The following is a 25,631-nucleotide window of genomic DNA, read 5'->3' on the forward strand; positions in this document are numbered from 1 at the left end:
AGAGCTGTAGAAAAGACATCCATCCTCCTAAGTTCCAAAAACACAGAAGCATGCTGGTAGTGGGAGGGGATATCCTGAACAGGTTTTTAGTTTACCAGTGTACAATGCTCCACACTGGCCGTAATATGACCAGTGGTGCACAAACTAAACCTCTACACAGAGATGGCATTTATAACTGCAAACATTTTTGTATCTGTGTGTGGTATGCACTGTTGCTATCACAAGCAGTATTTTGGCATCAAACACGTCATACCTCTTTGTCTTCTTCCGTTCTTACAGGATAATCTCTAGCTCTACGCAGCCAATGTAAGGCTAGTTCATTATTCTTCAGCTGTAAGAAAGTCTTGCCCAGGTAAAGCAGGTTTTTGCTGTAGAAGTTTGGATCAACTGTAATAAAATTGAAGACAATATTATGAAACAAATTCTTGGATGCATTTTGTATAGTGATGCATTCAAGGAGAGAATCATTTCATTTATTAAAGGCTGAGAGAAATGTAAAACAGTGCAAGGTCTCCGATAAGAAATGATATGTTAACTTCCTCTACAGGAAAAGAATATTGTGTGCTATATAAATAATTACAGGTATACCTTACTTTATATACTGTAAATTCACATCAGGCCATGCCCTCAAGGAGCTTAAAATCTAAAGTCACTATGCAACATACACACAAATATACTATGGCCAGTTTAGACAGAAGCCAAATACTACCAATGTGTCTTTGGAGTGTAGGAGAAAGCCCACACAAGTAAATGAAGAACATGCAGATTCCATGCAGATAGACTCCCAGCTGGGATTAAAATCAAGAACCCAGTGCTGCAAGGCAGACATGCTAACCAGTAAGCCACTGTACTGCCCATACTTTTTTATTTATTTCTACATAAAGGAAGTTGATGTCCAGGTATGACATTTTTCCAGCTTAGGGCGAACCAGTGATATTGCAAATGGAATTTCAGTGTGCTTGAAGTTAGTTTTGAAAGGGGTGGAGAAGGGTTAAAACTTTTTTTTATTGCTGTGTCCCCACTGGAAAGATTTTACTTCCTTCCTGTCACAGATGTCATCAGAACAGGAAGTACGGGTAAAGCTCCTTCGTGAAGATACAGCCAACATTAAAAATATGTACCTTGTAGATACATTTCTCCTTTCAAGCATTAAAAACATCTGAGGTTTCAACCCTTACTTACCCCAAAACTAAAGTTATTCATAGACTTCTCCTTTAACAGTTACTATTAATTTACACACAATTACATACCTCCCATCATTTTAAAATGGTGCTACATTTCCTCTCCTAGTGCCATTTTTAAACTGAGCCTGGTGCAAACAAATGTGGTTTTTCCCTGCAGGAACTTGTTGGAAAAGCTGGGTGTCAGTAAGGAAGATTTCACAGGGGCGGCAAACACACCCCAAGCACCTACCTGCAAAATAAGGTGGCCGCTCAGGTCCCTACACGTTGCCATGGCTGCTATGCTTTGTGCTGCAGCAACTTTTGCAATTGCAAACGTGTGAAGAAAGTGCTGTCATACCACTTTACTGTAAATCACAAATTTATCAAGTCCAAGTCGCCTGACAAGTCGGAGTAGTGTGAACCGGCACTAAGCTAATGATTTTTTGTAAATCTGTTGCAAAGTTTGTTATGCATTTCCTGTTGCAGGCTGACAACACTAAGCCACTACCTCTCAATTAGCACCAGCACTGTCAGTCTGCTGTGCTCATCCCTTCATCTGGCCATTGGTCTTTCAGGGGTGTGAAAACTTAAGGGCAGCCAAACTGAGCTTTACAATATCAGCACTACTGCATTTAAAAGAAAATAAACACATTTTTTAAGTATATAGTTTACCTTCTTCAGCCTTCTCAAAGTATACCAAGGCCTGAAAGGAAAAGAAGAAAATTGTTAACCTCAAAAGACATGTTATTCCTCATGCTAGAACGTGCCAATAACATTTTAAATTGTGATTATAGAAGAATTCTGCCCAACAGGATCGGTTTTGGTTTGAGTTGTGGAGGGCCATCTTATCCCTGTTGAAGAGACTTCTCCTCACTTCTTGTCCAGATGAAAACATAGGTGGCTTGAAGATCTTCCCAAAAGAGGGACAGAGATCGCAACACGAAGCAAAAAAAGGTTTCTTCCCCATCTACTATATACTGTAAAGTGATGGATCCGGCAGACCACATCCCTTGATCCGTCAGAGTCGGTAGGTCGGGGACCTGGGGCTCGATGGACCCTGTCGAACTGGAGTCTGGTCGGATACCGATCGCCCAGAATTATCTTAAATATGTCTTTTGCGACTTCTGCTAGGTTTTCCGACACTATAGCCTCCGGTAGACCTCTCAAACGCACATTATTACGTCGGCTTCTGTCCTCTAGCTCCTCCATGCGGAGCTGCAAGGACATCTCTGCTTCCAAATGTGTCTTGGTATGGGTTTCCAGATCCCCCACTCGCCTTTCCAAAGAGGTAAGAGTCGACTCACCCGCCGTCACCCTCTGTGTTACTGCCTGCATCTCCTCTCTCACCTCTGCTATGGCGGCCTGTTGTTTTTCCTCCATCCGGGTCACCAATGCCTCAATATCTGCCTTAGTAGGCAAAGCTTGCAAAAGGGCACGTAATTCAGCATCCGCCCTCAGTGACAGGACCCCTTCCCCCATCCTGGGGTCGGCCGGGTGGTCCGGGTGTGTTTCAAGTATCTCCGACATGGCCAGGGATCCTGCAAGAGAACTCGCAATACAAGCCGGGTCCGCCACTGTAGTCTGCCGACCACGCTGCGACGACATCTTAGATCCAGATGAACCAGGGACTGCCGCAGGGAAAAACTGTGAGATCTCCCCTTCTGTTCTGCTTGATCTCGTTCTCTGCACTGAGCCTTTAGTTTTACGCTTCTTAGTCAGAGTCATGTCCGCTGTAATGTTCCAAACATGCCGGTTAGGTTAGGGTCGGAGAGAGAGCCGGGAGCTCAGTAGATGCGTGTCTCTACTCCGCCATGGCTTAGCCACGCCCCAGACAGCTATTTTCATTTTTTCTTTTGCATTTTTATTTTTATTTTATTTAATCCCATTTTTTCGCACACATATATATTGACCATGCCCCTTACTTCGCCTGCTTCCATATATTCTAGTAGAGGTACAATTGTGTATTTATTTATTCTTCTGTAGCGATTATTTTTCTGAAGTGTGTTTTTTACCCAAATATATTTTATCTCACTCAATGCATATAATTCTATATCCCCCAATGCATATAATTTGATATATTGTTATATTATATATTAGATGTCCTTTAATCTCCTGTTATTGCCAGTTATACAGGTACTCTTGCTTGATTACTATTATCCAAGGACTGTGTTACCTGCCAGCTGTGTGCTTTCTTCCTCGTTAGTCTGCATATCAATGACCGTCTGTTTTTCCTATTTAAACTCCCTGAATACTACGGCTCTCCAGCACCTGATGAAAGAGCGCACATGTCCGATTGGGAACCTGCGCATGCTCAGAAACGCACGTCGTGCATGCCGATCATACCAAGCATTCCAGCTCCCTGGTGACGTGGCCGCATTCTTCTCTCCTTCATCTCCACACCGCAGTTGCCTCTCCGGACGCCGCTAAGAGATAGCCGGCTCTCTTCCTCCCATGCGACGGACGGTGTTTCAAAATATACTGCCTGTAGTGTGGATAGATGGCACCACCTAGAGGAGCTTCATATAATATTTGATGCAAAAAAGCCTGAATACCGTGGCATCTTGTGAGTTGCAAAAGCTATTGTTCTTATTTTACAATAAAATTGTCTGCACTTAGAGAGCTTTTCTTTTTGTCTCTTTCCCAGCATGGAACTTGGTCCTTACTCCTAACTAGGCAGATTGAAACTGACATCCTATGCAGGGAGAGAGAGGGTATACCCCCTGGGACTGCCCATAGGCGTAGCCAGAACTTTTTTTCTGCCTAGTGTCCTACTCCTGTAGGGGGCAGTATAACCCTACTGATATGCATCAGAGACTGCGTCTGTCAATGAACGATAGAGAAAAAACGCTTTACAATCACTTTAGGCAGCTTGTAAAAATACTTATTAGCAGTGTTACAGACTTGTTAATGTTCTAAGCAAAGTTACCTCTTTGAATGTTGAAGATGGTGGAGATGCAAACAGTGCTGCAGCAATTTTAGCCTGATACCAGGGCAGTTCAGCAAAACCGTAACACCTGAAAAAGGTACAAAGTCATATTACACATGTACAAGAACTAAGCAAGTGTTCAGCAATACATTTCTTGGTCCAGTAACTTAAAGACTAAAAGACTAAATCAGTGTATAAAAAATATGGGGGGGGGGGGGCTGGGAACAGTTTACTTCTATGGCTTAAAGCTAGGTTCACACTGGGGCAGTGCAATTTTCATCCGACTTTCAATGCAACTGCAGTGCATTTTTGATAAATTTCTAATGTGTGTTTTACTACCACAACTCATCCCTGCTATCAGCCAGCAGGGATGAGTAATTGGTTAAGGAGCTGGCACCCACCAGTGTCCCAACAACTATGAGTCATCCCTGCTGTCAGCGGGCGATTCCCCTCTGACAACAAAATGTAAACAAAAGCAGACATTAACCACTTCAGTTCTGGAAGGTTTGCCCCCCTTCATAACCAGGCCATTTTTTGCAATACGGCACTGCGTTACATTAACTGACAATTGCATGGTCGTGCAACACTGTACCCAAGAAAACGTTATGTCCTTTTGGTGGTATTTGATCACCTCTGCGGTTTTTATTTTTTGCTCTACAAACAAAAAAAACACCGACAAATTTGAAAAAAATAAACAATTTTTTTTTACTTTCTGCTATAAAAACATATCCAATAAAAAATTTAAAAAAATCTAAATTTCTTAATCAATTTAGGCCAATATGTATTCTGCTACATATTTATATATACATATATATTCTGTGCAAAAGTTATAGTGTCTACAAACTAGGGCATAGATTTAAGGAATTTTTATTTTTTTTAATAGTATTGGTGGCGATCAGTGACTTATAGCGGAACTGCAACATTACGGACAAATCGGACAATAACTGACACTTTCTGGGGACCAGTGACATTATTAGTTATCAATGCTAAAAATGTGCACTGTCACTGTACTAATGACACTGGCAGGAAAGGGGTTAACATCAGGGGCAATCAAAGGGTTGAATGTGTTCCTAAGGAGTGCTTGCTAACTCTGTGGGGAGGAGCTTTTACTGTGGGAAGGCAGAGATCCGTGTATTTTGTAGGAACACAGGATAACAGCCTTCCCTTGTCTCAGAACGGCGATCTGCCTCGTTTACATAGACAGATCGCCATTCTGCCCGTCTCCCGAACGATCGCCAGCTGTCGTCAGACATCGAGTCCGCCGCCACCGCTGATTGGCTCCCGCTGTGTCCAATCACAGGGGGGAGCAGGTGCTCGGTGGCGCACCCCAGACATGCAAAATCAGGTACAGATACGTGACTAAGAGGAACCACAAAAAAAAAAAAAGGCATGGGGTAAAATTAATCTCAGACCCTTACCTAAGCATGCAACCCCGTCAACCAGAAAGGATTAGGGGGGAGGGAGAAGAGAGCAGCCCCCCCCCCTCCTGAACCATACCAAGCCACATGCCCTCAACGTGTGGGGTAGGGACCCTTTGCCAGGGAGGGGGACCCCTGGAAAAGCACCTTGTCCCCTGGCCTGGTGGTTATGAGATGGAGAGGGTGGCCTATCAGAATCTGAAAGCCCCCATACTCAATCACCAAAAAAAAATGTCAAAAAGTAAATAAAAAAACAAGACCATTTTTGACAAGTCCTTTAAATTAAAAAAAAAAAAATATATATATATATATATATATATATATATATATATATATATATATATTTTATTTTTTTTATTTATATCTATATCCCTCACTGTAAATACAGCATCAATTACAATGAACAACCGGCTGCCGACCCGCATGAAAATAAAATAAAAAATAAAACCCCGACACCCACCAAAAACAGTAGTGTCTGCTTCCACATTGCTGACAACATAGCAATATGGCAGCGGGCATGTCATTGTGATTGAAGAAAGAACCCAACCCATGTCCACGCTGCATATCTGTGGGTACTGCTTTCTATCGGTCTTCGGGAACAAAATCTGCTGCTACTATGCGATAGCCTGGGAGGTGGAACAAGTTCTTACTCTAACTTCCTGAGTTTTTGTAAAATATGGTATGTTATACTAAACCTAACGAATCTAAAACCAGCATTAATCAGATAGTATTTATTTCAAAATCATTGTAAAGTGCAGGTTTAAATCCATTCCTATGCTGTACCACACAAAGCCTACCAAGGAAGTAAATGCTTACGGGCTGACGTAACGGAGTATAGGGGGCGGAGCCTGCATGCCTGACGTCATATCCTCTCAAGACTAGTGTCCTGGATTGTTTGATACCGAATCTTTTATGCTGATTTTATCATTCACTCATGTAAGTGCAACTTTAATACCTGGATATATTTACCATATGGAGAGCACTAGATTTGTTCCTTTATCTCTCTATGCATGTATTGGACAGATTTTGGATCTGAGCAATCTTCCATACATCCATTGATGTTACCATCTCGTGCATACCCCATTAGAGGGAACAAGCTGTTTTAGACCCTTGGTGATGCGGGGGTCTAAATGTGAGGTGAGAGGCCACATTTACTGGTGAGGGGTTGGTGTCAAGCACTGAAGATTTTTTTCACTGATTTTTTGTGGACTCTTTATTTTTTCACCTGGAAGCACTTCTTACCACTTTGTATTTAATTGTTATTATAGATTTGGCACAACACGCTTTTGTTTTTTCTTTTTTTTTCTGTACCACACAAAGGCCTGCAGATTGGCAAAAATGTAAATAACTCAATTGAGAATGTTCACAGAAAATCACATACCAAAGTCCCATGAGATGAATGGTTGTGGCATCTTTTGGGTTAAGCTCAATGGCCCTCTGCAAAGAACATTAACATGGTTACAATGCAATTCATCAACCTGAATTTACCCTTTTGAATATGCTAAACAAAAAAATGGTGTGCAAAAAAACAATGGACTATATTAAATTAAAATGTAAACTTCAGACATTTTATTTTCAAAGTAATGACCAGCAGATGTAGGGATTTAATCCAGTGACGATCACAATAGGTTATCATTTGAAGCTCAATACTACTCCGTGTGGATGTGCCTGCACACAGTAATCCAAAAATGTACAAATTATCATCATGCATATGCACATAGTAAGCAAGAAAAATACTGTTGCAAACACAAGTCTTATGCCTTAGGGCTCTTTCAGACGGCCGCTCCGCTGTTCTTGTCCGCTGCGGGACTTTTTTTTTTTTTCCGTTTGCGGATGATATGCGGACATAATGTAAGTCTATGGGCATTGCGGATGTCAGCGGATGACACCGCTGACATCCGATTTTCCTTCCTTTCCGTTTTTTGAACGGAACAAAAATAGGGTTCTGTTCCGTTCCAAAAAACGGAACAGAACTGAAAGGAAGAAAATCGGATGTCAGAGGATGGTATTCCGCTGACATCCGCAATGCCATTGACTTACATTATGTCCGCAAATCATCCGCAAAAAAATAGGATGATTTGCGGACATACGGAGCGCCCGTGTGAAAGGGCCCTTAGAAGAATTTAGAAAGCACTTGCAGCACTTTTTTTACTGACTCAAATTGGGGATTTGAAGCTTTTGCTAAATGTTACAGACAGGCTCAAAATGAACATGGAGCAATGCAAACAGGCTGAGAATTTTTAAAGTGTATTAGACAGTAAAATATTTAAAGAACAAACATTGGTTTTGGAAAGCTTTTTTTATTTGAACCAAACTGTTCTATACACCCATGTGAGGCCTTTATAAGCTCAACTGTCTTCAACTACATGCTTGAAGGATACATTTATTATAAAAAAAAATAAAAAATCACTCAATGTTCCTGTGTGATCATGCAGAATGAGTACAAATATAACTTGTAATTATGCAAAACCTTAATAAATGTAAACACAGAATAAATTAAGTGAAAAAATGTGATAGCGCTGCTCTATAATAAATGTGCTAATTAACCATACCAGTAACAGTGATCTTGTGAATTAAATTGTCCATCTTGAAACATATCAGCTGAACCACAACAAGTGAAAAGAGTACATGAAGTGAAATAAAACAGAGAATCTTCACACAAAATATAAATTGTAATTCTTCTTAGACTTGTGTAATAGAAAAGTCTGTGATATATAAATAGTGATTCCCAAAAGAACAGGTAATGTGCTTCCACTGCTCAATTTTGTGCTCCAACCACCAGGTGCAAATGTTTTCTTTCCCCCAGATGTAGCCACGTGCGTTAGTGGCATAACACGTAGAGGTGGAGCCTTGCGGTGGGACCTCATGGATGGAACACGTGAGAGCAATGTAGGATTTTAACTGCTTGTAATTTTTTAATAAATGCGAGTGCTTTTTTTGAAGTTGGGAATGTTTGTGGTTTCTTTTTATCTGGGTACTGCACTATTGGGAGCCTTGTTTTTCCTTTTCATGGGCAGTTTTGGAGCGTTAAGTGCCTAATGTTGGAGTTTCCAGAGAAGTGAAGCATTATCACACCCAAGGAACTATTACCTTAGTGGTCGTCCCAGTCATGTTGTTCTGACCCCTTGATAGCAGCAGCTGTTTTTCTTTTTTTTTTAGGTTTATGTCCTTAAGGCCCCGTTCACACTGGGGCGACGCTACTTTGCCGGGCGACCTCATAGGTCGCGGCGCGCTGCTCGCCCTGCGACCTCGGAGCGGCCGGCACAGACTTCATAACATTGAAGTCTATGCAGGTCGCTCCGGGTCGCCCCAAAGAAGCTCCGGACACTTTTTCTAAGTCGGAGCGACTTGTGTCGCTCCTATTAGAACGGGTCCGCAGCTTCTCTATGGAAGGCGACCTGTCAGGCAACCAGGTCGCCTGACAGGTCGCCCCAGTGTGAACGGGGGCTTACTGAGTGGCAGAGCACAATTGTTTCTATATATTTGTTTACAGATTAAATTAAGCAAATATATTTTTTCTCTATCTTTACTTTGATCTATAGGTGTGAGATAGAGAGTTCTTTGAAAGAAAAAATTCCACTGACAATTCACTGAAAATTAAAAGTGTAAAAAATAGGATTTTTGTAAAATCCTTTTCTCTGAGTTCATTGACAGACACAGCTCCATATTCTTCACCATAGGGTTATGCTGCCCTCCACAGGAGTAGGACTAGGCAGACAACACAAAAGCTTGGCTACGCCCTGTGGGCCGTCCTCAGCTGGCATAACCCCGCTTTCTGCTTAGAGATACTAAGTTTTGTAACAAGCAACAGAAGCATATAAACTTCTTAGAGGGGTGTGTGCTGTGTCTGTCAATGAACTCAGAGAAAAGAATTTGACGGCGAGTACAAAAATCCTTTTTTCTCTTCTGTTCATTGACGGACAAAGCTCTATATTCTTCACCATAGGGACATCTCAAATTAGTGCCGAACATGAGGGGTGGGAATAACAAACCCAAGGCTAAACACAAGCCAATCCAGGTAATAGTAGCTCAACTAGAACAGGAGCCTAACCTGAAATATACCCTCAAGAGGGAAAAACAGACCCTCTAAATTGCAGCCTGCAAAAACTGTGCAGCCAAGAGAGGCAACGGCAGAGGCCAAAACTTCCATATTGTAGAACTTTGAAAAAGTACGCACCGACGACCAAATGGCCGTCATGCAAACCTGCGCCACTGACGCCTGATGACAGAGGGCCCAAGTAGCACTAAGTATCCGAGTAGAATGTGCCTTCACAGGGAAAGGGGGGGAACATGGCCCATAAGCGAATAAGCCTGGGTCTGTCTGATCCATCTGGAAAAGATCGCAGAGGAAGCAAGAATCCCCTTCCGCGGCCCATCCATAATCACCAAGGGAGGAGAGGTGCCTGGAGTTCCTATGCTGCCGGATTGCTGCAAAACCACACTACAACTACAAACTGTAAGTTCCTTTGGAGGAGATCCCTTCACTATCTCCTACCAAAGAACCAACGGTGAACTTAGCCGTTTTCTTCAGAAAGTCACTCATTTCTGTACAAATTTATCACTATATTGAACAAAATTGATATGGATAATGACTTTCTAAAATACCATTATGTACAACTAATTTACAGATGGTTCTAACCTCTGTGGAAACGCTGACATTAACATGAACCCCATCGGATCCCTGGATCAAATCTCCAAATCCAGAAAGTAAATACTATTATTTACTCATACTTTGACACCTCCATTTTTATTGAACATCCACCAATTCATTTATTTACTCCACACAGCATATAGTTCCTGTAGCATCTGGAGAAACACTGGGAAGGCACAATTACAAGGAAGTGGATATTAAACATGTATGTAAACAGTATACAAATAAAAATTCTAGCAGAATTTTCTCTGTATATATATTATGTTACTGATTATACTATACCTTATTATTTATAGAATCGGTGATACACCCTTGACAAAGGCCACAACTGGCCGAAACGCGTCGGATTACGGATTGGACACCTCTTCTGAACTAATCCCTGTCATTTGATACAAGGAACAGCAGAGCAGGATTGTCCCCATAATATACTGAAAGTCACTTATTTCTCACGTGTAATACACACTGTTTACCTCTCTCTCACCAGCACTTAATGGGCCTTTACCCATTCACTCTCAAATTTTTGTATATATTATACTGTTTTTAATAAACCATTTACGTTACTTACTACCATCTACATCCTTTACTCCTGCCCTTAAAATCCCCAAACTTGACTTGAGGCATCACAAACTACACACGATTTTTGGGATGGTGGCAGAAACTACTATTACCCTCCAATATAAGATCCACAATTCTAACGTTTTCAACTGACTACATCCGCTATTTCACTTCATTGATAGCAACCTGAAGGAGTGGATCCCTATAACCGCCAAACTGTCAATTTGAAATAATTGACCTAAGCTGTCCCGAATGGAACAATCACTGCAGTGCTTTTAAAGAGCTCTATTTACAGGCAGTCCTCGGATTACATGGAAGATAGGGACTGTAGGTTTGTTCTTAAGTTGAATTTGTAAGTCGGAACAGGTAAATTTTGTATGTACAAGTGTAGCTCCAGCCAAAATAATAATTTTTAGGTTTTTTGGATCCCTGTAACATTTGTTTCGCTGTCTGTGCCCCTGTTTAGAAGATTTCACCTCACTTTCTGTTCCTGTGACAATTGAATTTTGAAAATTTTGGGTTGCTGTGGAAACAAGAATTGGTGATACAGCTCCAGTGGAGACACTTTTTTCCCATGATAACTCTTTTGCAAATTTCCCTTCCTAGGGGCATATTTCCTCCTACTTACAAACGCAGGGAGACAACAGGAAGTGAGAGTCGTTTGTAAGTAGGATGTTTGTAACCTTGGAACCGCCTGTATTGGCCATGGGTTTACTGTACCTGAAAGTGGTCCCTTATAATGTATGAATTTCCGATTTTCGCTTTTATGCCTTCGTAATCCCCCACATCACTGAGGCATATGCCATACCACTGCAACAGAAAGATAAATATATTTAACAAAATTAATAGTTAGGAAAGAGGTGGGAGGAAAAAATTTTATAAAACTGCCAGTCATCATATCATTTCTTAAAACACATCCGACTGACTAGCTATATTCTACATGAATACAATATGTTAGAACAGACATTCAGCCATAAATAAGAGCAAGGCTTCTTGAACTGGGGGCTTAACCACTTTCCCACCGCTCACATTGCTGCTACTGCAGCAATGTGGCTCGTTATCGTCCAGCGACGTAGACCTACGTCACTGGACTCCTCCCCCTGTAGGCGGCGGCGTGCTCCCGCTGTATTCAGTCACAGCGGGAGTCGGGCCAGGGGAGGAGCGGCGGCGATCGCCGCTGCTCTTCCCCGATCGTCGGGGAATCGAGTGAGGAGATCCGCCCGCTTGTGTAAACAGAGCGGGCGGATCTCCTAAGTGACAGGCAGGGACAGATCGGAGTGTTCAGCATAGCTGAACATCCGATCTGTCCTTGTGTCACACAGTCACCTCCCCCCCACACGTCAGTAAGCACCAGGCATACATTAACCCCTCCCTCTCCAATAAAATTAACCCCTTCCCTGCCAGTGTCATTTTTACAGTAAGAGTGCATATATATATAGCACTGATTACTGCAGTAATGTCACTGGTACCCCCAAAAGTGTCAAAAATGTCAGTCAAGGGTCCATTCTGTCCGCCGCAATGCCGCAGTCCCGAAAAAAAAAAAAAAAAAAAAAAATCGCAGATCGCCGCCATTACGCGTTAAAAAAAAAACACACCAAAAATGACAGAAATCTTTCCCTTAGTAAACGCAATAACTTTTGCTCAAACCAATCAAAATACGCTTATCGTGATTTTTTTTACCAAACATAGGTAGCAGAAAACAAATTGGCCAAAAATTAAAAAAAAAATAGATTTTTTACATTTTTTGGGGGGGAATTTCATATAAAAAAAAAAGTTAAAAATATTGTTATTTTTTCAAAATAAACGCGTTTTTTTTTGTTTATAGCGCATGATCAAGAAATCGCACAGGTGATCAAATACCACCAAAAGAAAGCTCTGTTTGTGGGAAAAAAAAGGGCGTAAATTTTGTTTGGGTACGGCGTCGCACGACCGCGCAATTGTCAGTTAAAGTCACACAGCGCCGAATCGCAAAAAGTGGCCTGGACATAAGACCGCAAAATCCTCCGGTGGTAAAGTGGTTAAAGGTTCAAGTTACAACTCTGCTGACAGCTTTAAAAAGTTTGTACTTAACACTACAATATGTGACATTTATACAATCACTACACATTGCCTTCCCTCCAACTCTTGTGCCACATCAGACTGAGCCTGGGTTCACACATATGCGATGTCAGACATCGCATGTGATTCGCACCGCATTGCTGTGCAAATTACATGCGATGTCTGTGCAGTTGTATGGCTGAACTCGCATTGGATTCTCACAGAAAAGGTGCGGGAACCTTTTTTCCCTAGATTGCACTAGATTCGGATAGCATGGGTGTGAACCAAAAAAAAGAAGAAAGAAAGAAAAAAACAAAAAGAAAAACAAAGTGAATGTAAAGAAAAACCTTTTGTGGTATTTGTGGTGCCTCAAGTCAAAGTGGGATTTTAAGGGCAGGAGTAAAGGGGGTAAGCGGTAGTAATGTAATAGATAAAATTTATTAGTATAAATGATATTAAAATTTATACAAACTTTCAAGGTGAAAAAATGGGTAAAGGCCCATTGTGCCAGTGAGAGAGGAAAGATTTTTTTTTTTGGGATGGTGGCAGATACGACTATCAACCTTCCAATGTAAGATCCAAATTAAAAAAAAAAAAAATTTCCGTAAAGAAAAACCTTGTTTAATTTTTTTTAAAACATAGTTGAAAGTGAAAAACAACTTAATGACTAATCCCCTAAACGCAGGACATAAGCAGCAAGACAAATCGAATGATTTGTCTAACATATTGTATATCACTATTAAAAAAGAAAGGGACTGCATAAATGCATTCCCTCAAGTATTATGCAGCAATCTTCATGCAACAGTATTTTTCAGAAGCTGGAAGGTGTAGATAAAGAACCTTGAAAATCAATTATATATATATATATATATATATAGTAGCTAGAAACTAGCCAATAAATTAAAAGTCTAAGTCCCTGGTGTCACTTCCATGAGCAATGGATAGGGCATGGCCATAGGAAAATGGTGAGGGGTTGCAGTGCAAAAACATCTGATTAGATTTATAAATTAGGGGAGCGACAGGCATCGACCACAAGGTTTGCTCTTGGATACGGAACTGGTTAAAGGGGCGTGTCCAAAGGGTGGTAATAACGCATACTCGGACTGGTCTGGGGTGGTAAGTGGAGTCCCCCAAGGCTCAGTTCTGGGACCAATTTTGTTCAATTTATTCATAAAAAGCATTGAGGACTGGATCAGTAGCTCAATCTCAGTTTTTGCAGATGACACAAAATTGAGCAGGGCAATAACTGCACATCGTGAGGCAGAAATCTTACAGAATGACCTGAACAAAATAACAGAGTGGGAAACTACATGGCAAATGAGGTTTAATGTGGATAAGTGCAAGGTATCGCACTTAGGGACCAATAACATAATAGCAATATACAAGCTAGGGGGGAACCTCTGGGGGTATCAAAAATGGAGAAAGATCTGGGGGTCTTAGCGGAAGATAGATTAGGCAATAGCATGCGATGTCAAGCTGCAGCTGCCAAAGCCGGCAGAATTTTGGCATGCATATGGAAGGGGATGTATTCCAGAGATAAAACTATAATCCTACCACTTTATAAAACTCCGGTCCGACCCCATCTGGAGTATTCTGTCCAGTTCTGGACGCCAGTACAGAGTACAGAGAAGGGCAACAAAACTTATTAGGGGATTAGAAGACCTTAATTACGAAGAGCGTTTAGAAACACTAGATTTATTCTCCCTGGAGAAGAGACGCCTGGGAGGGGACATGATAGCGATAGCGTAGAAAAAAAAACTATTCAGTCGCAAGGAATGCATGAGGACACGGGGTCATACAATGCGTTTAGAGGAGAAGAGATTTAAAGCGGAGTTCCGGGCACAAAAACAATATTTTTTTTTTGTGCCCATCCGCTAGTTCAGCCTAACCTGAAAAGGAATTGGATAGTTAGATTTTTTTTTTTTAAAAACTCACCTTGTAATTGACGATCGTAAATACTCACCTCAGGGTACTTCCTCCCTTGGAGCCGCGGCTCACCCCGTCACTTCCTGCACTGCGATGATTCCTGGGAGCTAAACGCCATCGCTCCCAGGAATCAATGCGACGTCACCGGCCCCGCTCGTCACTTCCGGGCGACGCCGCATTCCCCTGCTAAACAGCTTCTGGGCATGCCCAGAAGCTGTTTAGGAATGCGGCGTCGCACCGGAAGTGACGAAAGGGGCCGGTGCGGCGCATTCTGGGAGAAGAAGACGCGGAAGAAGACGCAGAAGAGGACCGCGCCGGCTTCAGCTGCCCACAAGAAAGATGGAAACGCTGTGGAAGAAATTTTATAAGTAAGTATTTCTTCTAAAAGGTAAGTGCGAACCGGGACAGATCAGAGGCTAGCCATTGTGAAATGTGCTAGCCCTGACTGTCCCGGGGGTATGTTCATTAATAAATGACATCTGTGCCCGGAACTCCGCTTTAACCTCAGACTAAGCAGGGGGTTCTTTACTGTAAGGGCTACAAGACTGTGGAATTCCCTGCCACAAATGGTAGTAACTGTGGGGAGTATGGCTACTTTTAAAAGACTCTTGGACGTACATCTTAAGGATCGAAACATTCAGGGGTATGAGAAATGAATAGGTCCACACACACCTACACAGGCTGAACTGGATGGCCTATTGTCTTTATTCAACCTCACATACTATGCAACTCTGTAACCATGTTAGAACCAAGAGGTGCCAGATGTAATGCTTTGAGCATCTTATACAGGTTCTGTATGAACCTCTACTGGGAATTTTTTCAAGCATGCCCAACTGGGAGAAGTTCCAAAGCCCGCTGGCATGGTTCTATCCCCCAGCTGGTCAAGGAAAACCTTGCAGTCTTCCAAGAAAAGTCTGTAATGGAGCTAAGGTAAGTAAAGACAGACCTGTTTTTTCCAAAACTACTTACATGATTAATCTGAAAATAATAATGAAAGGAGCAACTTAGCAGATACGTTTGGCAGGATTGCAGGCAAAGGTCAACTGTCTTTTACAGTATTTTACTTTAAGTTTAAAATGTAAATCTGACAGGTGACAATTTACAAAGGAATAAATGGATAACAAAATTACTTATATATACATTTAACATTATATAGTTTAGACCAACTTTGTGAGCTGGTGAGCAGGACTCGTTCAGCTCCAATGCCTTCTTAGCCAAGTCTCGGGACTCATACACCAGACGTTTTTTTACATCAGGGGCAGTTTTGCTGAGCTGAGCTAGATCTCGAGAAGCCCGGGCAAGTCTCCATAGAAGTTCAGGATCTTCACTGAAAAAACAGAGGCGAGTATTTCAAAACGGAAAATCACAATAGTTGAATTGCATGCACCAGCTGAAAAAAATATTTTCACATCATCAAAACAATATTAACAAACGGAACAGTGTTAGAGGTCTGTTATTAGAGGTCATACAAACAGCTCAGCTTGGACCAATTTAAATATGCACAGGGGTTGGGCAAAATTATGGAAATGCCAGATAAAAGTACAAAATCGTTTCCCAATATGGTGTTGGACCACCTTTGGCATCCAAGACTGCCTGAACTCTCCTGGGAATTGACAAATATAAAAGTCTTGGATGGTGGATAATGGAAGCAGATACCACTCTTCATGCAAAAATTTGTCCCAGTTCTCGCAGAGGTGCCAGAGCAGGAAAACTAGCCTGAATTTTGTTCTCCAAAATTGACCATAGCAGTTCAATGATATTAAGGTCCAGCCACTGCAGCGCCCACAGAAAGTGCAAGACTTTGTCTGCATGCTGTTCAAAAGTCGTCTGCATGCTCATCTTGGTAAAATGTCTGCATCATGGGGTGCACATGGTCGGCCAAACTTTGTACATAGTCGCTGGCAGTGATTATACCTTTGAAGTTGATGATGGGGCCTGCAAATTACCAAGATATGGCTGCCTAAACCACGACTGCACCACCACCAGACAGTCCTGGTCGTAAGCTTGGGAGGTAGATCGCCACATGTAAAACACACCTGATGGTTGGGAACAGTGTGAAGCTTGATTTATTAGACCATAACCACTTAAGGACCGCCCGCCGCATATTTACGGCGGCAGGCAGTCCTTCCTGCGCAAACCGACGTAGCTTTACGTTGGTTGCGCGCCTGCCGCTAGGGGGCGAGCACGCACCGCTGGCAGTGCACTCCCGCCCCCACTCGGCAGCAGGGACTCCGGAGCCGCCGGGCACCCACGATCATTCCCCGCTGACAGAGAAGGACTGTCAGCTGTTTTAAACACAGCTGACCGTTCTTCTCTCTGGAATGATCACAGAGCGCCTGTGATCCTTCTATGTAGGATCACAGGTCTATGTGATCATTTCAAAAGTCCAACCCCCATACAGTTAGAAACAATCCCCTAGGCTTACATTTAACCCCTTGATAGCCCACTGTTTTAACCCCTTTCCTGCCAGTGTAATTATTACATTAACAGTGCATATTTTTCAGTGCATATTTTTAGCACTTATTACTGTAGTAATGTCACTGGTCCCCCCAAAAGTGTAAAAAATATCAGTTACGGGTCCGATCTGTCAGCCGCAATGTCGCAGTCCCGCTAAAAATCGCAGATCGCCGCCATTACTAGTAAAAAATAAAAAACATTAAAAATGACAAATCTTTCCCGTAGTTAGTAGACGCGATAGCTTTTGTGCAAACCAATCAAAAAATACGCTTATTGCTATTTTTTTTACCAAAAATATGTAGCAGAAAACAAATTGGTCTAAAATGTTAAAAAAATTTAGATTTTCCGAGGATTCTGCCTTCTTCTTGCTCCATTGTATGCCAATGTCTCTTAACCACTTAAGCCCCGGAAGATTTTACCCCCTTCCTGACCAGGGCCTATTTTGCGATTCGGCACTGTGTGACTTTAACGGACAATTGCGTGGTCGTGCGACGCTGTACCTAAACGAATTTGATGTCCTTTTTTTCCCACAAACAGAGCTTTCTTTTGGTGGTATTTGATCACCTGTGCGATCATGCGCTATAAACAAAAAAAAGCGTCAATTTTGCAAAAATAACAATATTTTCCCCAAAAAAAAATGTAAAAATCAAAATTTTTTAACATTTTAGGCCAATTTGTTTTATGCTACCTATGTTAGTTAAAAAAAAAAAAATCGCAAAAAGCGTATTTTGATTGGTTTGCGCAAAAGTTATTGCGTTTACTAAGGGAAAGATTTTTGTCATTTTTGTTGTTTTTTTTTTTTTTTTTACGCGTAATGGCGGCGATCTGCGATTTTTTTGCGGTACTGCGACATTGCGGCGGACAGATCGGACCCTTGACTGACATTTTTGGGGTTACCAGTGACATTAGTACAGTAATCAGTGCTATACATATGCAATGCTACTGTAAAATGACACTGGCAGTGAAGGGGTTAACTTTTTTGAGAGGGAGGGGTTAAGTGTGTCCCTAGGGGCGTGATTCTAACTGTGATTGGCTGTGGCTTGAGGTGTAGGAACAGTGATCAACAGTCCTACATAGTAGAACCGTATGATCACTATTCTTACACGGGAGAATGACAGGCGGCTTGTTTACATTAGCCGCCTGCCTTTCTCCTGCTCTAACGGACGATCGCGAGTGACCGGCGGACATTGGGTCCGCCGGGCACAGGCGCGGGAAGGGGGGTCCGGTGGCGCGCGCTCGCTCCCTAGACCCTCACAGGCTAGCGATGACAAGCGGTTAAGAAATACAAAAAATCTATTCTATGTCACTTGGTCCTGTATTTCCCTATGCTGGAAAAGCCCTAACCCGCCCACCATTGCTATGTGGCTTGAGATCGATCAATACCCTAGAAGAGCTGGTACGAACTTCCCAAAATAGATGGGAACAATACACGAAAACCTGGGCGCTCTGGGATATGTTTATCTACTCCGATGAGGGCAAAGCCTTGATAGGCGACTAAACGGGTCAATCCTAGGCCGAGCGCATACCCGGGTGCACCCTTCACACATCCTTCACCTCCCCTTTTTTCCCCCCCCCTTCTTACCTCTTATTCTACCTCCCCTTTTTGCTCCTCCCCCCCACACTGTGCCCCTATTCACCCTTCTCCCCCCTCCCCTTGCTACCAGTTGATCCGCCTCCCGTTCTTTGTACGGGATCCGGAATCTTTGCCTTTAAAATATGAACTCAGACTTCAGCTAATGATCTCTCACGGTGTTTTATTGTGTACCTCAAGCAGCATGACTGATTCTACCTTATACTCTTCATACAGTTGGCTGTTGTGTTTCTACTGTTGGCTGTTGCCTTGTTGTCCGTATGATGTTTCTTAAATAAAGAATTTGAAAAAACAAAAACATTTTTATTTTTAAATATTATATATTATAATATATTTTTTTTGGGAATGTTCTATAGCAGAATGTGAAAAATATTGTTTTTCTTTTCAGAATTGTCGCTCTTTTTTGTTTATAGCGCAAAAAATAAAAAAAATCGCAGAGGTGATTAAATACCACCAAAAATTTGTGGGGAAAAAAAGGACATCAATTTTATTTAAGGACAGCGTCGCACGACCACGCAATTGTCCAGTAAAGTAAGGCAGTGCCGAATCGCAAAAACTGGCCTGGTCATTAAGGGGGCAAATCCTGCCGGTCCAGAACTGGATAATACAGTCTTCCATTGATTGATAGTCCACGATTTAAGGGTGTTACACCACGGTTTCCTCTGAATTAATGCAAAGCGTTCTCTGATCGGATGAGGTGAAGAGTGTGACATAACCACTCTCAGCCTCATCCAATCAGAAAATACTTTGCATTCATAGCACTTTCTGAATGGTGCCCGTGTCAAGCAGACAACCTCCTGTATGCAGGATGCAGGAGCAGCCACTTGGCGTGGGACCGGAAACAAGTGGAGATCACTGATGTAACTGTTCATAACTTACCGATGCCTGAAATTAATCTTTAAAAGTGAACCTGAACTCAGAAAGGGAAGATTTGCTCTGTTATAGGGAATAAATAGATTTTTTAAATGTGCCTAAGCAATAGTCAGAAAATTCCATTTCATATTGAATTATATCCTGATAAATAGCAGTGCACTTCCTGGTATTGGAAAGTGCCTATGCAAAACTGTGCCTACAGCTTCATAACTGTATACAGCTGCATCTAATAAAATTAGAATATCATCAAAAAGTTATTTCAATAATTCAATTCAAAAAGTGAAACCCATATTTTATATAGAGTTTTATAGATACAGACTGATATATTTCAAGCATTCCTCTCTTAATTTTGATTATAGCTTACAGCTGGTGAAAACCCAAAATTCAATATCTCAGAAAATTAGATTACTACATAAGACCAATAAAAAAAGGATTTTTATACAGAAATGTTGACTAACTGAAAAGTGTGTCCATGTACAGTATAGTATGCACTCAATACTTAGTCAGGGCTCCTTTTGAATGAATTGCTGCATCAATGAGATGTGGCATGGAGGCGATCAGCCTAGTGCATTGCCGATATGTCAGCCCATCTGCATTGTTGGGCCTGGTGTTTTATCTTCCTCTTGACAATACCCCACTGATTCTTTATGGGGTTTAGATCAGACGAGTTTGCTGGCCAATCAAGCACAGTGATACCATGATCATTAAAGGAGTTCTAAGTCAGAAGTTTTTTTTTATCTTAACCCATTCTATGCATTAAGATAAAAAGCCTTCTGTGTGCAGCAGCACACCTAAGCCCCCCTAATACTTACCTGAGCCCCCTCTCTATCCAGCGATGTCCATGAGTCCCTCCACCGTTCGGGACTCTCCCTTCCGATAGGCTGAGACACAGAAGCGGTGCCACTGGCTCCCACTGCAGTCGAAGTCAGTTAGCCAATCAGGAGAGAGAAGGGGTGGGGCGGAATGGCAGCTCCGTGTCTGAATGGAAAAACTGAGCAGCAGCTCGACTTGGGTGCCCCCATAGCAAGCTGCTTGCTGTGGGAGCACTGGACAGGAGGGAGGGACAAGGAGCAGTTAAGAGGGACCCGAGGAGGATCCAGGCTGCCCTGTGCAAAAATAAGAGGAGGGAAGTATAACATGTTTGTTATTTTAAAAAAAACACACGTGACTTTACAATCACTTTAAACCAGGTATTGGTACAAGTACAGGGATACCATGATCATTACACCAGGTATTGGTTCATTTGACAGTGTGGGCAGGTGCCAAGTCCTCCTGGAATATGAAATCTGATCAGCAGAGAGAAGCCTTGGACCTGATAAAACACAGTGGACCAACACCAGCAGATGACATGGCTCCCCCAAATCATCAATGTTAAAAATGTTGCACTTCATTTGGAAATCAAAGTCCCAGAGTCTGGAGGAAGAGTGGAGAGGCACAGAATCCAAGTTGCAGGAGGTCCAGTGTGAAGTTTCCACAGTCAGTGATGATTTGGGGAGTCATGTCATCTGCTGGTGTTGGTCCACTGTGTTTTATCAAGTCTAAAGTTAGCGCGCAGTCCTCTACCAGGGAATTCTACAGCACTTCATGCTTCTCTCTGATGACCAGCTTTATGGAGATGCTGATTTCATTTTCCAGCAGGACTTGGCACCTGCCCACACTGCCAAATGTACCAATACCTGGTGTAATGATCATGGTATCACTGCTTGTACCAATAGCTGGTTTAATGATCATGGTATCACTGTGCTTGATTGGCCAGCAAACTCGCCTGACCTTAACCCCATAGAGAACTTGTGGGGTTTTGCCAAGAGGAAGATGAGAGACGCCAGACCCAACAATGCAGAAGGGCTGAAGGCTGCTATCAAAGAAACCTGGACTACCATAACACCTCAGCAGCGCCACAGGCTGATCCCCTCCATGTCACGCCGCAGTAATTTATGCAAAAGGAGCCCCAACCAAGTATTGAGTGCATACTATACTGTATACCATGTTTATTTACAAAAAAAAATGTTACAAATCACTTTAGGGTAAAAAACCCTCTGTACATGGGGATCTCCCCTAAATACTTACTTGGGCCCAATCTCAATCCAACACTGTGCCCGAGAGAAGATCAACTGACTCCACAAACCATACCATGCTATACAACGTGGATATAGGAATCTTCACTGCCAGCTATTGTATTCAGCAGCACTAGCCTAAATACAGTGGAGCTGGTAAAAAGTGTTTGCATTTGATAGGATGCAGCCACTGTTAGGCCTATAATTCTCCACTTGTCTCAGTTCATTTTTCAATCAATCCCTGCCAGGTGGTGCTCGCAGGACCCCCCAATGTTTGAATTTTTGCCAAATCAGCAGAATAAACCAAAATTTAGCCCGTCTATAGCCAGCCTTACAAAAGGGCGACAACAATGATAATTCAGAAAGATTGAGATCGACTTCGTACAAGAACAGCACTGATTATCCAATATAGCATCTTACATTTGGTTGGTTACTATGAGCAACATGTCCCCTCCCCTTTCATGCAGATTTTTGAAACCCATTCTGGAATCGATTTGAACCTTTTCGCTTCCAGAGCCGTTTTTGTATTTTTGCACATGATTAAAAATCATTTTCGGCCTGAAGATTACACAAAACCCCAAAACTTTATATATTTTCTGAAAGCAGACACCCTAGAGAATAAATTGTGGTAGTTCAATTTTTTTATGTCGCATGATATTACCGCAAAGGTCTAGGGAATGCAAAATTTCAGTAAAAAACAGAGTAAAGTGAATTCTAGTGCAAACAAAACGCAATAAACTATTTTTTGGTAAAATATAAAAGATGAGGTTGAACCAAATAAATAGATACCCAACATGTCTGACCTTAACCACTTGCCCCATGCAGATTTACTGCAGCAGGGCAGCTCGGGTGTGCATAATCACGTAGATCTATGGGATTATGTGCACGAGGTCACAAAAAAGATTGTGTTTTTTTCAAAATTGTCACTTTTTTGTTTATAGCACAAAAATCTAAAAACCGCAGAGGTGATCAAATACCACCAAAAGAAAGCTCTATTTGTGGGGAAAAAAAGAATGTCAATTGCATTTGTGTACAGCACCCCACAACCACGCAATTGTCAAAGTAACACAGTGCAGAATCGCAAAAAATGGCCTGGTCATTAAGGGGGGTAAAATCTTCCGGAGCTGAAGTGGTTACATTTCTGTTCCCCCGTGAAATGGCGACAAACTTCAGTATGCTATATTTTCTATAGGTGACGATTCGAGAGCCCCCTATAGGTATTAGCGTTACAGAGGAGGTCTTGTGTTAGAATTATTGCTCTCCCTCTGGCGTGCGTGGCGATATGTAACATGTATTGTAATCAACGTTTTCACGTGTAGGCGCCCCTGATGCATGCGTTTACATTTGTAAGTGCATTAAGTACCTGAAATAAATAAATATATGTGGGGGTGGGGATTTTACGTGCTCGGATGCAACTTTATTTATTTTTTTTAAAACACAAGTCATACCGGGCGCCGGTACCGGGGGGGGCGTGTTCCGCCCGATTGCTTTCACCTGACAGGCAGGAGGCTGCCTGTCAGTTTCACACACAATGCGGCCACCGGATTGTGTGTGAAACTCCCCACTGGCACCACCGTACAACGTACGGACCTAGCAGCAAAAGGGTTAAACAAGTTATTCTTTTACCCCAATTTTACATTTAAATTCTTTAGAACACCATGGTATGCCGTTATACTGTGCCCCATATGAAAAGCGCCTTGCATAAATCATACGTACCTGTTTTTGAACTGGCTCAGAAGTTCATAAAGCTTCTCAGTTTCTCCGCTGTCGTATAAATAATCTGCTTGCTCCTTCATGTCTTCAACTTAAAAATAAAAAAAGCAAACAATTAGGCCAGTGCAATCAAAAAAGACATTTTACTTTGTAATACAAAAAGATAAGCATATATTTATTAGTATTAAATAATTTTATAGGCCACAGCCACGATCTTGCAATACTGGAGTTTACACGGTGCCAGCTTTCTGTAAGGTCACCCCAGACACTGGCTGGTTGGTTGTCCAGAATCATAACCAATGACTCCAGTTTACATTGCACTCTAGATAATCACCTCCCCTTTACCCAAGTAGCTGAAAAATTGGATTTTTGATTTACCGTAAAAACCATTTCTCTGATGTTCATTGACGGACACAGCTCCTGATCTTCTTAACCATTGGGTTATACTGCCCCCATACAGGAGTAGGACACTAGGCATAAAAAAAAGTCTGGATACGCCTATGGGCAACTCCCAGAGGGTATACTCCCCCTCTCAGCTATAGGTACTCAGTTTTGTTACAATCAGTGTCAGAAGAATTACAACTCCACAGAGGGGTGGGTGCTGTGCAGTCAATCAACATCAAAGAAACTGATTTTACAGTTAAGTTAAAAATCCCATTTTCACTTTTGTTTATTGACCGACACAGCTCCTGATCTTCTCAACCATTGGGACGTCCCAAAGCAGTGTTAAGCATGAGGGGTGGGAACAGCGCAAAAGAACAACGCTAAACAATAGCCAACCAGGTAAACAGGAGCTCAACCAAAACAACTGGAGCCCATCCAAAAAGAACAATACACCCTCTCAAAGAGGATCAGGTCCTCTAAACAGCAGCCTGCAAAACTTTGCGGCCAAAGGAAGCAACTGCAGATGCCAACACATCCCAGTAGCATCAGGTCCAGGACCCGCATGCAAGTCCAGAGGGAGGACCATCTGCTGGACAGCAGGAGACCAACTGCAGCCTGCAGTATCTGGAGTTTGTCCAGAGGAAGAAGCACTCCGGTTAAGGCTGAGTCTAGAGTCAGACCCAAATAGTCCAGCTTTGAGGACGGAACCAGAGCAGCCTTCTGAAAATTCAGAGGAATTCCCTCAGAGTTTGTATGGTAATTTCCAGGTTTTCCACCAGAGCCGTAGGAGACCCCACTCGCAGAAAGAGGTTGTTTAAGTAGCCCAGTACCACTATCCCTCATTGGCGTAACAATGCTAGCACCGGGGTTACCACTTTTGTGAAGACCCGAGGAGCAGAGGCGAGGCCAAAAGGTAACTCGCCACAAACTAATAATGCTCCTCTCCCATGGCAAAGCAGAGGAAGCGCTGGTGACCAGCACATATTGGAACGTGAAGGTAAGCACCCTTGGCGTCGATAGAGGTGAGAAAATCCTCCTAATGCAGGGATGCCACCACCGTGCAAACAGACTCCATTCTGAATTTCTGCACCCACACAAAGCAGTTCAGCGCCTTGAGGGCCAGGATTGGATGCACCTTGCCTTCCTTCCTGGGAACTGTAAACAGGTTTGAGTAAAAACCATGAACAGCTTTGCGATGTCAGAACCGGGACAATAACCCCTTGAAGTAACAGGTCTTGTACTGCCCCAAGCAGACCCTGTAAGCGTTCCGGAGACAGGCGCAAGTTGGAAGGAAAGAACCTTGCCGGGGAGTAAGAGTGAAACTATCTAGTAGCCGGACCGCATGACTTCGTGGACCCACTTGTCTTGTACCAGGGAAGTCCACGGGTCCAGAAACCAGTGAAAACATCCCCCCCACCCTTGATACGGGTGAGAGCACACCTTCATGCTGAAGTAGCCTTGTCCGTGGATCTGGATAAGCCCACTCTCGACTTGCCAGACCAAGTTAGCGTGGATCCACTAGAGGCTCTGAACAACTTTGATCCCTTGTCAGTCGCCCCTGAGGGACCAAAAAACTTCTTATGAGACGAGAAGGATGGTCCACGTCTATGACAAGGGTCCTTGCCCTTACTAGTCTGCAGAAGAAAGGTACTCTTCCCCCCCGTGAGACCCTTAATGATGTCACCCAGTGTAGCTCCAAACAGGCGATCGCCTTGAAAATGAAGATCAGTCAAGGCCTTTTTAGAAGGCATCACAGAAAAACTGCAGCCCTTTGACCAACTGGTCTGCCAGCTCAGCAAAGGCAGGGAGGAGCTGCTCCCCCTCCATGTCACAGCATAAAAGCTTAGCCCACTCAGAGTTTGCGACACCAGTGCAATAGTAAA

The 25,631-nt window shown here is 42.6% G+C and overlaps 1 protein-coding gene across 1 annotated transcript in view; it reads right to left on the bottom strand.

Annotated features, from left to right (window-relative positions):
• Positions 1-25,631, bottom strand: part of RMDN1 (regulator of microtubule dynamics 1) — a 69,769-nt gene that overhangs the window by 26,872 nt on the left and 17,266 nt on the right. The window contains exons 3-9 of the mRNA XM_082257450.1: positions 23,368-23,455; positions 15,844-16,003; positions 11,434-11,523; positions 6,889-6,944; positions 4,090-4,177; positions 1,836-1,866; positions 254-387 (exon numbers count right to left, since the gene is read on the bottom strand). Coding sequence (XP_082113576.1) covers positions 254-387; positions 1,836-1,866; positions 4,090-4,177; positions 6,889-6,944; positions 11,434-11,523; positions 15,844-16,003; positions 23,368-23,455 — 647 coding nt within the window. The remainder of the gene's footprint in view (positions 1-253; positions 388-1,835; positions 1,867-4,089; positions 4,178-6,888; positions 6,945-11,433; positions 11,524-15,843; positions 16,004-23,367; positions 23,456-25,631) is intronic.

Source organism: Pelophylax lessonae (genome assembly GCF_965119305.1).
Source record: "Pelophylax lessonae genome assembly, chromosome: 5".
NCBI classification, from domain to species: Eukaryota; Metazoa; Chordata; class Amphibia; order Anura; family Ranidae; genus Pelophylax; species Pelophylax lessonae.